Source organism: Equus przewalskii, chromosome X (assembly GCF_037783145.1).
Source record: "Equus przewalskii isolate Varuska chromosome X, EquPr2, whole genome shotgun sequence".
NCBI lineage: Eukaryota > Metazoa > Chordata > Mammalia > Perissodactyla > Equidae > Equus > Equus przewalskii.
This window is the reverse complement of record NC_091863.1, coordinates 61,611,721-61,630,301: the sequence shown is the minus strand read 5'-3', so window position 1 is coordinate 61,630,301 and position 18,581 is coordinate 61,611,721. Positions and strand designations below refer to the sequence as shown.

The following is an 18,581-nucleotide window of genomic DNA, read 5'->3' as shown; positions in this document are numbered from 1 at the left end:
TCTCTGACACTGATATCTCCAGGGCTGTACAAAAGCCAAAGTAAGAATTAAATCTTAGGCTTCTGGGTTCTCTAGTCGAGCCAAAGGACCAATATAAAGTGGACTGCTCATTAGAATTTTAAAGAATGGTTCGATTCTACCATCAGTCTAGAATGTATAACAAGTGAATTGTCATAAATCATCAAGAAACTACTTGAATTGGATTTAACAGGGTTAGTCAGTCCATCACTTTTAATTCGGAGCCATAAGAGAAAATTTTGCAGAGAGGGCCCTCTCAATTTACAGGGGGTAACGTTTTGGCCCTGAAGTTCTGAAAGGTATATCTTATGGTATTCTTTTTCTAGAATAGGGAGTTTGCTATTTTGAGGGGTCATAAAAAGCATACAAACAAAAAAATTCGTCTATAAATTTTCCGTTGCTCTTTCAAGGGCTACATCTAAATAAAAAGAGGTTTCCGTTGTTGTTTCAAACACTAATGCAATCCATGTAGCACTACCTTAGACACAAAAATTTCGTGAAAAATAACTTCACATTCCCCCATATTAAAGTAAAGCAAAACTCGTAACTGTTGAGCTTAAAGGTCACCTGTTACATGTTAAATCGGTTTCCAGATAGCACATACTCTAAATTGTATGTTTTTGCTCAAACTCACAAAATTCAAGGAAAACTGTTCCTTAAGAAAGCACTTAAGAGCCATACACTGATGCCCCAACAAAGCTACCTCCAGCTATATACGCTGAAAAAATATTCATAAAATGAAGCTGTGGATCAGTAACACAATTTCCAATACTTATTACGCAAATTTTAACATTACAACATATAGAATGTAACCACAATAATGACAGCAGAACTAAAAATAAAACATCATTAAATGTACTTTCTTTTATGATAGTAAAGCAAATAAGCCCCAGAGCAGGTTAAAATGCTGAGCTTTATGCTGCCAAAATGGTCTTCGTAAGAATGTTTACCAAATTGTGGTCTCACATATCTCTCAATGCTGCTTTAAGGCTAATTTACAGAGTCAATTATTTTTTTAAATCCTCTATAAATGGAAGTGCTGTGTTGATAGATCAATATAATTTTGAAAAGCATTACAAACTTTAAAATTGCAAAATTTTTCTCAATTATATACTTTAACTTCCTGTATTTTGTAACTTGAATACTTCCAGATAATAGATCCACCGAAAGGAGTGTTAATCATATCTCAAGCATTTTGTATATTGATATTTTTATCAATGCCTAAAACTAAAATGTGGTAAAGACAAATTTTAAAAACTCTTTAATTTGGATGCATTTTAATAGAGCCTTTCTGAGGTGATATACAAAAATGGTATTTGTGCCCAGGATGCCTTCTCAATTTTTTCGAGAAGTTCACAACTGTTCTGGCTCTGGAAGTTTGTCTTTAATTTAGCTGGGCTCTCTCTCCTTTAAAACAACTAGCTAATCCTTCTCTTCAACTTTCTTTGACTAAACTGGACATCAGTCACTATTAGAAGAATCTCTCTGAATTTAAAAATTACAAATACTCTATTAGTAGAACTTTGATGATAATGTGTGGATTTGTGAAATGCAGTAATATTTTGGTTTAAAAAATATGTATCTGTAACTGACACTGAAGATGTTCCACTGATATGAATGCTAGAACTATACCAAAAAGGTTTTCTTTTTTGCTTTTGGTTAGGTTTCGGGGAGAAAACAACAACTCGTAAACCAAGACTCAGTCTTGGATTTGAATAAAATAAAAGAGGAAAAGACAATACCATTTATCTCTTGTAATGAGATGACATATGTTCTAGAGTTAGATTTTTTAACTAATTTCTATGAACTCCTTTAGGCCAAGAGTCTACCACTCATTTATTTATAGAAAAACTTTTCCATTTATTATCCTAATGAACAGAATGAGACAACACTGCTTCTCAAGGCAACCAGCCTAATCCTGGAGAGATACTCATGCACTACTAAAGATAAATATTTTCCTGCTTGGTTGGGAGCAAAAGACAGCCTAGCTTGGTGATGGTATGTACAGAAAGACCACCACGAGAGAGAAAGCTATAGCTTTCTCTTTAGTGATATCATTCTTATTCAACAAGTTTGGCTTCTCTCTCTCTTGAGAAAATATTACATGCCAATTCTGACCTCTTTTACCAAAATGGAAACACATGCTTGAAATGGAAGAAGCACAAAGCTTTCAGACCACTCTTCAAGCAGGATTTAAAGCTTTAGGAGAACACCATAAGGAAATTGCTTTTTAGGGAGGAAGAATTTAAATTCTCAACAGGACCAAAGGAAGCTAAGGGAGAACATCGGGCATAAGATGTTTCCAAACAGCTTCAGCATTCTGCTCATCAGCGTAAAATGCCTTTACAAGTGACTCATCACCATCATAGTTATTTTAGTCTTAAATACTTTTCCTGTATCTTTTGGAATTGTTTTTTGGTACTGTTAATATAGCATCAACTCCTTTAGCTCTACGTATAAGCACTCTCTAGAGTACACTTAGGGCCGAAAGATCAATCATTTTCAGCCAATACATTATGTCAACAGATTACTGAATTTTCTCTTTAATATAGCATTTATAACTTCTTTGTTTGTCCCAAGCAAGGAGGTGAATCCATATAATGTTTTAAAGCCTTAGGGTTGTGTGGACTGATATATATGTGTGTATACAGACACATAAATACATATATTTTTTAAATATAATTCTTTAAAAATATACTGATGGCCAGTGGTGCTGTGGTATAAAACATCTCAGAAATATTGGTATTTAAAAATGCCATATTTGGTGTACTTCTTGTGTTCAATACTGTAATACAGAGAAGACATATTAAGTGTAGTCTATAACTGACAAATTCTCAGAATACTGTTGGATCATGTTGTGATGGAAAAACTTGTGATTGTCAATGAAAACTGAGATGGAAACTCATAAAAAATCAGAAGTAAGTGAAAGTAGTGAAGTTTTCTGATGGTCTTATTTATCTTCATTCAGGACAGCACCCCTTCTGTCATCTCAGATAATATTGGTCATGGATTATTTTCTTCATTATGTTTTAATCCTGATGGTAGATTTGCTAGCAGCATATTTGATGTAGTAAGTAGATATTCAGATACCTGATGAACATATGCAATTGTTGAATAAATTATAGTGTTATGCAAAAACTCACATGAGGAGGCACTTAAGTGGCTTGTTAGAAATGATCTTTGGTAAGAGCAAAATGAAAAAAGTGCTTCATTTAGTAATAATGAAAATATTTTCACTTACTAACACTGAATGTCTCCAGATATATTAAGATGTTGGTCAAACAGGTGAGAAAAATCGTAAATGCCAAGGCTAAAAACTTCTGCTTTTTGCTATTTGCGTTTTAGAGTCTCCTTTTAACAGATGATGACAGAAAATTTTCACATTCAGAGCTGGTCATTTTCATTCTTTTCAAGTTATTTGGGGGAAAAATGAAGAAATCTGTATTGGGTACAGTATTGGTTGTACAGCTGGATGGTATTATTCTTCAGATCCACAAATTAACTAACTTACTTGATAGTTGATAAATTACTAATGTCCATTGTTTTCCAGAACCATTATTTTTCAGTGTTACTTCAAACTATACTAGGATTTTGTATCTAATCCAATTTAACTGGGAAGAAATAAATGCTTGAAAAGTCCAGGGTTTTAATGTCTTCTGAATCTGTTGTCTTTGAAATTAGGCATTTCTGTTAACTAATGAAAATTCACCGATGGTAATGATGTAAACATAAAGGAATTGATTAAATACAAAAATGTTAGCACTTGTCTTTACTGTACCTCTGGAATTTAAAACATAAGTCTTTCCTTTTATATTTTAGTCAAATGGCAGGTATCTGTATGTGTCACAGCAAGTCTGAAAGTCAAGAAATAGCTAGTAATATTTGAAAATCATTTTAAGTGTTCCAAGACATTGGAAAGTTATTATAGCTAATCAATAACATCTGAAAACCACTTAAAGTGGTCAGTTCACAGATGATATTGTATTTATTATGATGGTTTAAGCTATAATTGATGGAAAATAGTTAGCAATTGCATAAAAATAAAAAGAGATCTTACATTTATGGAATTTGGAAACTTGCTTTTGAGAGATGTTTAATTAAAGCAAAGTTTCTATTGTATGTGTGTTTTTTAAACCGTACAATTTGGCACATGAAAGTGCAGTGGGTAGTATGGCTGAAAGAAAACAGGTGGTGGTCCAGATATTACATAATAAGAAGGGTATCCTCCATTAGCAGCAAAGTATGGAGCAGGCTGATAAAAGCAAGTTACATTGTCTGTATTGGGTAGAATATTCTGTTCTCCAAGTACTTTTAAAGCCATAAGGGTGATCATATTGAGTGTCTGTCTTCTTTCACGACCCATGAGGCAAACAGTGCTTTCATTCACAACTCCATGCAAGGTCATAAGGTAGTCATACTTGCTCTTTTCTTCTCCTATGAAATGGTTGCAGAGGTACGATTCAATCTTCTTTTGCTGTTCTGCTACATCAGGAAAATCAATGAAAAACCTAGAACACATATAACGTTCCAGGATCTTGATTTCTGCTTCACAAGCTGGCTTAAAGTCACGAACCAGCAAGTTGCTGTACTTCAGAAGGCCGCCACCTCTAATCTCTTCAGGTTTTCTGGTACATATAAGTTTGTATTGCAAATGTGTCATTGCTTCTTGGAAGTCTCCATACATGCTTTCAGCTACCACAACAGGATAGGATTCTTTGGTTAGCTGAGCATTTTTGTCACTGTAGAAGTCTAACATGGGATCCAAAACAATTTGAAAGGAATCTACACTAAATTCAAATTGTCGTCTGAGTGAATTCACAAATTTTAGCTCTACATTCTTACCAGTGTTATTTGAAAGAGAGATGAGACTCCAACGATCATGCTTATTGCAAACTTTGACCATCTTCTGCACATAAGCCTCTTTCATGGTCTTTAGGGTGATCTTTTCCTTTTTTACACCTTTTGGTAAAAAGTCCAGGAGACAACCTAGAACTGCATCTTTAACAACCTGAAATTCTTGATCACTTGGTAGTTCAACACGAAAAATAATATCCAGATCCTTATAGCTGATTCCATTGTGGCTTGCAAGTATATAACTTGCTGTGGAACCATTTAATCTGGAATCTTTAACAATAATTCCTTGCTCTATCAGTTGATCTTTCACAACATGAATGATATCTTTTGGTTTTACCTCCAACGTGGGGAAATTCCCCCTTCCATGAATTGGAGTTACTTCATCTAACACTTGATCCAGTGTTACAACTTGATCCCAAGTGAGATTGCTAAATCTGATTTCAGACATTGTGAAGTCAGTAGACCAACTAGAAAGCAAGCAAATTATTGAGAGAAAAGGTTAGCATCTTGAAATCAGTGTTATACCTAAAGCATATGAAAAAGTTAAAAATAGACTTAACTTTGATGTAAACAAAATTAATACTAGGAAGTAAATTATCAATGTATGTAATCATGTTTAAATCTATAAGTGAAATAAAAGCCACCATGATTATGGCAAAATTGTTAGATCCATTGGTGCATGCAAACAGGCATTCTCAGGGATTTGTTAGAGTTGTAATATTTTTGATATAAAATTGTGGCCTTTCTCAATATTACTTCAAGTAAATACTATAATGATTGTACTAATTTTGTGGTATAAATTTTGTTCATGAAATAATCATAGTATATCACTGAGGTTAACTGCCATGAATTTAAAGTGAGATCAGAGAGCATGTCTGTGTGTGTTAGACCCAACTGACTGAAGAGCATAATGTTTAAAAGTAATGTATACCATCTTAATCCAAAAGCATCACAGTATTCTTATATATTATTCAGTTTCATATATATTACTGCTCTCATTTTAAAGAATATTACTGAAGTTCATTATTAGGGTATGAATTCCTTGAATTGCTTGAGGATAAGGATAGCACCTAATTCATTACCTCTTCTATGTGCCAAGTAACCCTTTAAGAAATGTTGGTTGAAGGAGATAATGAATGTTAGTTTAAAATGAAAAACAAATGAAACTACTAAATTTGTCTCCAAAATGAGAGCAAGAATATATAAAGGCATAAGATTCCTGAGCTTTAAAAAATGTTTTCTGCAGATGTGTAATGTGACATGCTCAGAAAACTTTACAGTTGGGGAGGTGTCAGGAAATTAAAATTTTAAACACTATAAATGCAATTAAATATAATTATACTATTATGTAGTTACGTACAATGACAGTTACTAAATGGATCTTCGAACAAGCTATCTAAGCAAATAAATCTAGGAAAGTAAATAAGGTTCATTATAGACATAGCTTTGAGTTTAGGCATTCTTTCCTGAATCCAGAAATAAAAATTATATGAAGCTTAAGATAGATTTATATAGACAGTATTCATATTTTGCCTATCTATGGAGTTATTAGAATAGAATTTGAATAGAATAGAAGAGAATTATGAAAATAGAATCTGAAAAGAATTAGAACAGAATCTGAATATTTAGAATTTAGTGTTGTGTATTTCCATAGTAGAACTACAGCAAACAGAATCATTTTATTTGACATCTGTAGAACCAACTTTGATAGTCCAAGCATTTTTGCAAAAGTCCAATTAAGCAAGGGCAGATCTGTGTCAGTGAGAAGATTAAACCTATTCTGTTTCTCTATATGAAATCTCCATAAACATAAATAGAAGAATATTTACTTTTATTATATGATGAAATGGCCCACATCATGTTTGTTTCATTTTAAGCCACATTAATTACTAATGTTCATACAGTTTCATCAGTTATGTCAATATCCAAATCAATCCTTAAAGATGAATGGGCTGAACTGATTACACATCAGGCTGTTGGATTTTGGTCATTCATTCATTAAGTGAAATGATCTATATAATGTCTTTAGGACACTGGAAAGAGCAAGATGCTATATGAAGGACAGAATATGCAGTAAGAACTGACATGCCTGTTTTCTAATTTCTTTTTCTAGAATTATCACTGAATTATTTGAAGCTAACAAAGTTTGTTATCTGCAAATTCTTGGATCTGGAAAAGTATTAATTCATGACATTGGCTGGCTTCATGTAAAAGCTTTAGGAAGATCAATCATTTATCTAAGAAATATTTTAGAAATGTCACATGTAAACTATACAATTTTAATTGATATAAAAAAGGTCCCAAATTCATTTTTAATATGGAAATCTCTTTTGCAAATGGCAATTTTCCTTTCCTTAATGGCAAATTTTCTTTGTCAATATTAGTTAAAGGTTAAAAATTCAATGGCCTAATCCCAGGCCCCATTTAATTTAAATTTAAATTTAATTTAAAATCTCCATTTAAATCTATACCTTTAATCACCAATGATCTGAGAACAAAGCAGATCATTTACATTGGTACACTGACATTATTGAAGTTATCAAATTCCTTTCCATATAAAAGTTTCCAGGATTTTCATGTGCAAATAAAGCCATCCAAAGACATGATTAAGTTTACTAGTCAGTTGCCAGAAGGCAGGAGGTCTTGATCAAAAAGGGGTCCTTCAAATCAAGAAACAGGAAGTCTCACTTTACATCTCAGATCTGCTCATAGATATTAGAGAAGGAAGGGAAGGGACAGAACTTTATTTCCCAGACAGAATCATAGTAAGATCTTGCAAAGAAGAATAAAGAGGTCTAAAGTTTAACTTCACTTTACACTATAAAAGTGCTGTTGGAAAACCGATTATCATTGTGCAACTATCTAATTGATGCTTGATTACCTGTGTAAATGATACCCAAATTTTCTGGTCTTCAGGATTTCCTAGAGAGCTTTAAAAAAATACACAAATAGAATATTTTAGGTCTAGTATTTCTTATTAAAAAAAGTCACAGTGAGTCCAGCCTGCTAAATGTGGGAAAAAGTGTCCTTGGTTCAGCAATATATTACTTAACTATCAAAATCAGGGTTTTCATAACCAGTTACTTTTTCTTCTTTTACCTTGCTCTGTCCACAACTACATAGACTCATTTTTTAAATCAAGCCTATTTTCCTATAGAATTAACATCTCACTATCAATCAAGGAATTCTGAGCTACCATCTCACCAACTACCTCTACAGCTATATGCACAGGAAATGCAATTTAGAACTTTTAAAAAATATCCTTAGAAAAAAGCATAATCATAAAAATAAATCTCTGATACCCATACAAACACATATACACATATGGACATATATGAGCACACAAAATATATTGAAATAGATGTCACGATGGAATAAATATAAGTGATTTATATTGATCTGGAATCTACACAAACCTCCACCAATGCTCACGTCTATTAACATGGATAATCAAGATTTGAGAGTAATGTTATGCTTCTCTGGTACATTTACTATCCATTTTCATGTAATGCACAATATCAATACAATGCTATAAGTACAAATTTCAAATATGACATTAAAACAATAAGACATCTTCATGTGTGGATTATGGCTTAGCACTTATCTGTTATACCTCATACAGCAGAATCAAATACTTATATACTAAAGACAAAAATAGTTAGAAAACATGTTGGGAAATTTAATTTAAATTGCTGAACCAAAAAACAAGGCTAAATATAAACTTTGGATGACTATCATACTAAAGGTAAGAAAATTCTAACAAAAATCATCCACATTATTTATGTTTCTGTCATAGGTACAGTATACTACTTAGTTACAGAAAGTGTGTTTCTTGAGCATGAAGTATACAGCTATGTTTTCATGTACTAAAAGCTCAAATTCAGGGCAGAAATCATTCAATAATTTGCCAGATAAACTCAAAGAGAAGCACAAAATCTGAAATTCCTGATTATTCTTCTCCAAATGTGGAGACCAGAAGTAGTTCACTATTTTGCAGAGCACATAAATCTTGCTCTGACTCTCTGCCTTCTTCCAATTTACCTATCCGTAAAGCTATCACCTTTTCCATCGCAATTAATATTAGTGTGCCTATAATGTACTGGACTATAGTAAAAATTAAAATCAAAACAAAGTGAATTCCATTATTCAATTGGTTAAATTCACCTGGGAATGTAAGGCAAAATAAATGAGTTGCCAAGATTTCACAAACAACTGTGAATAAATACTTGTATAATACAGTATAATTATTCTCCCTACCAACACTCTATGGTCCTTCTGACTGTAGGAACAGAAGGAGAACTTATCCATTGTTTTCATATTTGTATTAATATTAGAATAATATTTTCAAAGACAATGAGAAAAGACTTAAGACTTACATTGACAGGATTACTTTCAAGGATGCAATACAGTTGAATTAATATGATGGTTCAGTGGATTGGTCAGTGAAGATAGGAATTTTCATCTTATCACTGAATAAAGTCATGAATCAACAAGGAAAACTGCAGGGAACAAAAAAGCAACAATAGAGTTCCTGGATAAATGTTATATAGAAGCAATCATTAACAAAATGAAGAATAAAAATCACATGATCATCTCAATAGATGCAGAGAGAGCATTTGACAAGATACAGCATCCATTTATGATAAAAACTCTAAATAAATTGGGTATAGAAGGAAAATACCTCAACATAATAAAGGCCATATATGACAAACCCACAGCAAATATCATTCTCAATGGAGAAAAACTGAAAGCTATCCCTCTAAGAACAGGAACCAGACAAGGATGTCCACTGTCACCACTCTTATTTAACATAGTATTGGAAGTCCTAGCCAGAGCAATCAGGCAAGAAAAAGAAATAAAAGGGATCCACAATGGAAAAGAAGAAGTGAAATTGTCACTCTTTGCAGATGACGTGATTTTATATCTAGAAAACCCTAAACAGTCCACTAAAAAACTTTTAGAAATAATAAAGGAATACAGTCAAGTTGTGGGATACAAAATCAATGTACAAAAATCTGTTGCGTTTCTATACACTAACAATGAAGTAGCAGAAAGAGAAATTAAGAATACAATCCCATTTACAATTGCAACAAAAAGAATAAAATACCTAGGAATAAACTTAATGAAAGAGGTGAAAGACCTGTACACCGAAAACTATAAAACATTGTTGAAAGAAATCGAAGAAGACACAAAGAAATGGAAAGATATTCCGTGCTCTTGGATTAGAAGAATTAACATTGTTAAAATGTCCATACTTCCTAAAGCAATCTATAGATTCAACGCAATCCCTATCAAAGTTCCAACAACATTTTTTACAGAAATAGAACAAAGAATCCTAAAATTTATATGGAACAACAAAAGACCCTGAATAGCCAAAGGATTCCTGAGGAAAAAGAACAAAGCTGGAGGTAACACACTCCCTGATTTCAAATTATACTACAAAGCCATAGTAACCAAAACAGCATGGTACTGGCACAAAAACAGACACACAGATCAATGGAACAAAATTGAGAGCCCAGAAGTAAACCCACATGTTTATGGACAGCTAATATTCGACAAGGGAGCCAAGAGCATACGATGGAGAAAGGAGAGTCTCTTCAATAAATGGTGTTGGGAAAACTGGACAGCCACATGCAAAAGAATGAAAGTAGACCATTCCCTTTTGCCATGCACAAAAATCAACTCAAAATGGATTAAAGACTTGAATGTAAGACCCGAAACCATGAGACTTCTAGAAGAAAACATAGGCAGTACGCTCTATGACATTGGTCTGAGCAGCATATTTTCAAGTCCCATGTCTGACTGGGCAAGGGAAACAAAAGAAAATATGAACAAATGGGACTACATCAAACTAAAAAGCTTCTGCACAGCAAAGGAAACCTTCAAGAAAACGAAAAGACAACCTAACAATTGGGAGAAGATATGTGCAAACCACATATCAGATAAGGGGTTAATATCCAAAATATACAAAGAACTCATACAGCTCAACAACAAAAAAACCAACAATCCAATTAGAAAATGGGAAAGAGATCTGAACAGAGATTTCTCCAAAGAAGAAATACAGATGGCCAACAGGCATATGAAAAGATGCTCAACATAATTAGCTATTAGGGAAATGCAAATCAAAACTACAATGAGGTATCACCTCACTCCGGTCAGAATGGCTATAATTAACAAGACAGGAAACAACAAATGTTGGAGAGGATGTGGAGAGAAGAGAACCCTTGTTCACTGCTGGTGGCAGTGCAAACTGGTCCAGCCACTATGGAAAGCAGTTTGGAGTATCCTCAGAAAATTAAGGATAGATCTACCATATGATCCAGCTATTCCACTGCTGGGTATTTATCCAAAGAACTTGAAAACACAAAGGCATAAAGATACTTGCACCCCTATGCTCATTGCGGCATTATACACAATAGCCAAGACTTGGAAGCAACCTAGGTGCCCATCAAGGGACGAATGGATAAAGAAGATGTGGTATTTGTACACGATGGACTACTACTCAGCCATAAGAAATGACGAAATCCAGCCATTTGTGACAACATGGATGGACCTTGAGGGTATTATGCTGAGTGAAATAAGTCAGAGGGAGAAAGTCAAATACCATATGATCTCACTCATAAGTAGAAGATAAAAATGACAAAAAAACCCCACATAGCATTGGAGATTGGACTGGTGGTTACCATTGGGGAAGGGGGGAGGGGGGAGGGCAAAAGGGGTGATTAGGGTCACATGTGAGGGGATGCACTATAATTATTGTTCGGGTGGTGAACATGATGTAATGTATCCAGAATTTGAAATATGATGTACATCTGAAAAAAATAAAAATTAAAAAAAAGAAGCAATCTGATACCCCTTGTCCAGTAGTCCTACAAATTACACACACACACACACACACACACACACACACATAGAGAAAGACAGAAAGACAGAAGAAATGATTTTCGCATACATTGGGATTACATGGAAGGCTTGTAAACACACAGATTTCTGGGTCCTGGCTCCAGACCTTCTCATGCAGGTCAGAGATGGGGCCTGAATATTTGCATTTCTACCAACTTCCCAGGTGACACTGTTGCTGCTGGTCAGGGAATCATACTTTAAGAACCACTAATCTAAAGGAAACTAAGAAAGAAAAGTAAAGGAACAGTAGTCCTAATAGCAGTACCTAGTCCCTCATAATTTGGCTATTTCTATTTAATTTAAAGCATTATATTGAATCATGTAGGTAATTCTGATCAAAGTGAATGTTCCTTTAAAGTATAGGCTTTTTTTTCTTTTACATTTTAACAGTCCCATATTAATTTAAAGCTAAGAGAAAGTCTTGATAACGTTTGTATTAGGATTCTAAAACACACGTCTAACTAGTATCACTACCACAAATGATTGTATATAGAAGTGGACTTCTGTGCTTTAGAAACTGTCGAGACATATATATGCATATACCTACATATAGATAAAAGACAAACAGATTTTTATCACAATGTATTTCACCAATCCAAAGAAGTATGAAATATTATTTGCCTACTGGAAAGAGGTATTGGATATTTTATCTGTCATACTGCACTTGTCTCCAAGAGAGAATGTTAATGTCTGTGAGAAATGGTAAAATATGACAAAGCAATATTTACTTAAACTATAGTTTACTCACAACCAACTATTATCCCTTTAAAATTACAGGTACTCATTTCAGAAAAAATAGTATTTTTGTATATCAAGAAGAAAATACTATGATTACCAAATGATATTACTTTGATGTTTCCATCCTGTATTCAATAAGAATACTGGCCAATATTAGTAGTATAATGAACTAAATAAAAAGAAAAAGAAAACAATCTCTGAATCAAAAGTGTTAATAATCTCACAGAAATGTCTCTCACATTGTTCTCACCTTGTCAAAAGTAGGGTGAAGTATTACACTAACCTAAGAAAAAACTCCTACTGATATTTCACTCATTCAAATCTGAAAGAACAGTTAACAGAATACTAATTGGGATACCTATGAACACATAAACCAGGCTGTGTCAGAAAGAACCCTCTCCCCACAATGTTCACTGCTTTGTGTCTGTCTCTGTAATGAAAAATGTAAGATGTCTACTGTTTTGTTGTTTTCCCTTTCAAAACTAAAGTGACGTCAATCAAGTAGTTAGTTACTCAAACCATATTCCTTTTTTTAAAATTTTCATTGAAATCATGATAGTTTACAACCTTGTGAAATTTCAGTTGTACATTATTGTCAGCTTTTTTTTTTTTTTTGAGGAAGATTAGCCCTGAGCTAACTGCTGCCAATCCTCCTCTTTTTTTCTGAGGAAGATTGGCCTTGAGCTAACACCTGTGCCCATCTTCCTCTACTTTATACGTGGAACGCCTACCACAGCAGCCGGTGCCAGGTCTGCACCCGGGATCCGAACTGGTGAACCCCAGGCCACCAAAGCGGAACGTGTGCACTTAACCACTGCGCCACTGGGTCAGTTGTGTTGTAGGTGTACCACTTCACCCTTTGTGTCCATAACCACTCACCCCGCCTTTCCCCTGGTAGCCACTAATCTGTTCTCTGTCTACATGTTTAACTTCCTCATATGAGTGGAGTCATACAGAGATTGTATTTCTCTATCTGGCTCATGCCACTTAACATAATACCATCAAGGTCCATCCATGTTGTTGTGAATGGGATGATTTTATCCTTTTTTATGGCTGAGTAGTATTCCATTGTATACATATACCATATCCTCTTTATCCAACCATCAGTTGATGGGCACTTTGGTTGCTTCCACATCTTGGCTATTGTAAATAATGCTGCAATGAACATAGGGGTGCATGGGACTTTTGGAATTGCTGATTTCAGGTTCTTAGGATAGATACCCAGTAGTGGGATGGCTGGGTCATATGGTATTCCTATTTTTAATTTTTTGAGAAATCTCCATACTGTTTTCCATAGTGGCTGCACCAGTTTGCATTCCCACCTGTAGTATATTAGGGTTCCTTTTTCTCCACAACCTCTCCAACATTTGTTACTTTTTGTTTTGGTTATTTTTGCCATTCTAATGGGTGTAAGGTGATATCTTAGTGTAGTTTTGATTTGCATTTCCCTAATGATCTGTGATGATGAACATCTTTGCATGTGCCTATTGGCCATCCGTATATCTTCTTTGGAGAAATGTCTGTTCATGTCTCCTGCCCATTTTTTGATTGGGTTGTTTGATTTTTTTGTTATTGAGCTGTGTGAGTTCTTTATATATTATGGAGATTAACCCTTTGTCAGATATGTGACTTGCAAATATTTTTTCCCAATTAATGGGTTGTTTTTCTGTTTCAATCCCGTTTTCCCTTGCCTTGAAGAAGCTCTTTAGTCTGATGAAGTCCCATTTGTTTATTCTTTCTATTGTTTCCCTTGCCTGAGACGACCTGGTATCCGAAAATATCCTTTTAATACTGATGTCAAAGAGTGTACTGCCTATATTTTCTTCTAGAAGACTTATGGTCTCAGGTCTTACCTTAAGGTCTTTGATTCATAAATGGGGATAGAAGGAAATTACCTCAACGTAATAAAGGCCATATACGACAAACCCACAGCCAATATCATACTCAATGGGCAAAAACTGAGTGCCATCCCCCTGAAAACATGACTGAGACAAGGATGCCCTCTATCACTACTCTTTTTTGTTTGTTTGTTTTTGTTTTGTTTTGTTTTGTTTTGAGGAAGATTAGCCCTGAGCTAACTGTTGCCAATCCTCCTCTTTTTGCTGAGGAAGACTGGCCTGTTTTGTTTTGAGGAAGATTAGCCCTGAGCTAACTGTTGCCAATCCTCCTCTTTTTGCTGAGGAAGACTGGCCCTGAGCTAACATCCATGCCCATCTTCCTCTACTTTATATGTGGGATGCCTACCACAGCATGGTGTGCCAAGCGGTGCCATGTCCACACCTGGGATCCAAACCAGCGAACCTGGGGCCAGCAAAGCGGAATGTGTGCACTTAACTGCTGTGCCACCGGGCCAGTCCCTCTATCACCACTCTTATTCAACATAGTACTGGAGGTTTTGGCCAGAGCAATTAGGCGAGAGAAAGGAATAAAAGGAATCCAAATAGGGAGGGAAGAAGTGAAACTCTTGCTGTTTGCAGATGGCATGATCTTATATACAGAAAACCCCAAAGAATCCACTGGAAATCTTTTAGAAATAATCAACAACTACAGCAAAGTTGCAGGGCATAAAATCATCTTACATAAATCAGTAGCATTTCTATACTCTAATAATTAACTAACAGAAAAAGAACTCAAGAACACAATACCATTCACAATCGCAACAGAAAGAATAAAATACCTGGGGGTGAATTTAACTAAGAAAGTGAAAGACCTATGCAATGAAAACTACAAGGCTTTCCTGAAAGAGATTGATGATGACATAAAGAGATGGAAGACATTCCATGCACACAGATTGGAAGAATAAACATAGTTAAAATGTCCATACTACCTAAAAGTAATCTACAGATTCAATGCAATCCCAATAAGAATCCCAATGACATTCTTAACAGAAATAGAACAAAGAATCCTAAAATTCACATGGGGCACCAAAAGACCCCAAATCGCAAAAGCAATCCTGAGAAAAAAGAACAAAGCTGGAGGTATCACAATCTCTGACTTCAAAACATACTACAAAGCTACAGTAATCAAAACGGCATCGTACTGGTACAAAAACAGGTGCACAGATCAATGGAACATAATTGAAAGCCCAGAAATAAAACCACACATCTATGGACAGATAATCTTTGACAAAGGAGTTGAGGGCATACAATGGAAAAAAAGAAAGTCTTTTCAACAAATGGTGCTGGGAAAACTGGAAAGCCACATGTAAAAGAATGAAAATTGACCATTCTTTTTCACCATTCACAAAAGTAAACTCAAACCATAGTCTTTTGATTTAATAGTTGCTGGTGAGTAGAGCAGTAGCTATAAAAGGAATAAGTATTGGGGGCTGGCCCCGTGGCCGAGTGGTTGGGTTCGCGCGCTCCGCTGCAGGCGGCCCAGTGTTTCGTTGGTTCGAATCCTGGGCGCGGAGATGGCACTGCTCGTCAAACCACGCTGAGGCAGCATCCCACATGCCACAGCTAGAAGGACCCACAACGAAGAATATACAACTATGTACCGGGGGGCTTTGGGGAGAAAAAGGAAAAAAATAAAATCTTTAAAAAAAAAAAAAAAGGAATAAGTATTGAAATAGCTATGTAGGAATAAGTAAAATAAAACTTTTAACCAAATTGTTTTAACAGTGAGGATTGATTTTTTTTTTAATCCTCAACACTGCAGAAAAGTTTTTTTCTTGCTTGTTTATTGTGCTAACCCAAAGCGCAAGGATACCAGTCAGAGATAATAAAAGCAGTGAAAGGCAAAGCAAATGAGCTGCTTTAAATGGGATAAAAGTGATCTCTGCACCAATAGAGAGCTCCAGTGATTTAGTTGCCTGATTACAGAGAAAGCAAATTAAAAGTGGAAGTCTGTTTCTAGTAGTCATTTTATCAATAGGATCTGGATTGAAAATGAATGTACTTTGAACTCACTTTGCCTTGAAAATCTTGGGTATTTTCACTTTTCTCTACACAGCAACAATTTATCTATATATCTCAGCTATGTTGAGTCCACAGTAATTATGAATATTTTCTTTTCTGAATGTCTATTACATCTACTTATGTAACCCTAGAGCAATGCTTAAAAAGTTCACCAAATCAGAATATATATCCTTTCTAAGAGACAGAGATAATTCCATAGAATAGCTCAGATTATATGCCAGGTGAAACTAGTAGCAGGATGTAAGAAAATATAGGTACACGTATGTAAAGTTGACCTCATGTAATCTAACCTATCTCTAAGTGAAGACTCTTAGTTGCAACTCCTTGAAGCAGACTCTTTCTCTATGGCTGTCATAGTAATTTATTCCTATGAGAGCTAAAGTTTTTAAAATGTGATGGTTCAAGGTTTAAAAATGTATAGAAAGTAAAATGGAAGTTAAAAAATTCTGAAGAACCAGTTTTTCTTTTCAATTAGATTTACTAGCTCTTTGTTCCACTAAAGTGAGAGTAGGTTTTGCTTACAAGGAAACATAGAAATAAGCCTGTGTTTAGAGTCTAATTGTAGAAGGAAATTTGTTCTCTATAAGAACTAGTACTACCATTAAGCTCTGTGGACAACCTATGAAATTCTTTTTTGTGTGTGAAGAAGATTGGCACTGAGCTAACATCTGTGCCAATCTTCCTCTGTTTTATGTGGGATGCCACCACATATGGCTTGATGAGCAGCGCTAAGTCCATGCCCGGGATCTGAACCTGTGAACCTCAGGCCGCCAACGTGGAGCACGTGAACTTAACCACTGTGCCACTGGGCCAGCCCCTAAAATTCTTTTTCATAAACACCATAATCACAATGTGTTTATCAGTTGTTCTAAATGGGCAGCTATTTTATAATCTGTTCAAAATATCTTGACTAAAAGTCATTGATTATAATAAAGTATTTGTCTGTTCCTCCTTGTCAACTTTTCTGTTAGCCCATTACATCCAAAAGGTTTAGTTGCAAAACAATCTTAAAATGTATTTCAGATTAAAATCTTGGAAAGGATGAATATTTTAAATGAAAAAGTATAAATATTTAAAAGGAAAGCTGTACATTTCTAAAGATTTTAATATAGACAAAAATTACAATAATTTGTGTATTGCTGAATTTAGAATTATTATATTGATGTGTGCTATTTTAACAGATCTGAAAAATCATCAGGAAATCATAGTAAGATTAAGCTATTTGAATACTTAAATGAAGCTTTTGTTATTGCGTGCATGTCATTTTTATATGATTGACCACAGTGCTTGAGTCCTAGAACAATACTTGTATCACAAAACACTGTATCACTTATGCCATAATACACTCTTGCAAGTCTATAGCATTAAAGATTCAGGAGGGAGTTCTCAGTACCAGTTCACTTTTAGCATGTCATTTGCAAATTTGGTTCTGATGAATGAGTCACATCACTATTGACACTAAAACAGTTCCAATTTAGGTCAACTCAAAAACTATTTCTGTTGCAAAGATTCACTTGTCCAGGATTCTACTAATGAAATGAATGGGTTCATTTTCCAAATTTATAGCCTCTTACAAATGCACCTCAGATAATTGTGAAGCTTGAGAAAAAGTATTTATTTTTAAATTTTCTTAATTTAAAAAATGATGTTTTTAATTATTTTAAAAATGTGTGTAACAACTTCATTTTCAACTACTAGAAGTGGCATAGTGCTCAGAGATATTATTGGGCTTATTATAATTAGGCTTGGCCCATGGAGGGGAAGAAGATCAATTTCTCCTATACCAAAAAATGGTGGAAGTGTTCAAAGTTTCTAGTTTCTACTCAAACCCACAACAAGGCAGGTATATAATTTCTACTTTACTGTTATCATATGCTGGTCTGTCATTCTCTCCACTTTATGACCACCTCTTTTCAAATACTATGCTTAGCTCCATTTCCCATTCTAACAGTCAGTGTTCTTACTGACTGAGAATTTATATGAATCCCTGGTTGGTTTCCTGTCATTGTTGAAAAAGGAAATAACTTGTTTGTGAAATTCTTATATGTAGGTAGAGCCACGATAAAAGAAGGTTTTGAGTTGAAAAGCTCAGATGAAAAGTGCTTTGGAACAATTAAGATAAACATGCCAGGTGCCTAAAGAAAAGAA

General features: G+C 34.6%; 1 protein-coding gene across 2 annotated transcripts in view; it reads right to left on the bottom strand.

Annotated features, from left to right (window-relative positions):
* Positions 1–1,853: 1,853 nt before the first annotated feature.
* TENT5D (terminal nucleotidyltransferase 5D) overlaps positions 1,854–18,581 on the bottom strand; it is a 62,159-nt gene continuing 45,431 nt past the window's right edge. For both annotated transcript variants that reach the window (XM_070606200.1, XM_070606198.1), the window contains 3 exons: positions 9,249–9,371; positions 7,754–7,802; positions 1,854–5,339 (listed from right to left, as the gene is read on the bottom strand). In XM_070606200.1, coding sequence (XP_070462301.1) covers positions 4,148–5,320 — 1,173 coding nt within the window. In that variant the 5' untranslated portion in view covers positions 5,321–5,339; positions 7,754–7,802; positions 9,249–9,371 and the 3' untranslated portion in view covers positions 1,854–4,147. The remainder of the gene's footprint in view (positions 5,340–7,753; positions 7,803–9,248; positions 9,372–18,581) is intronic.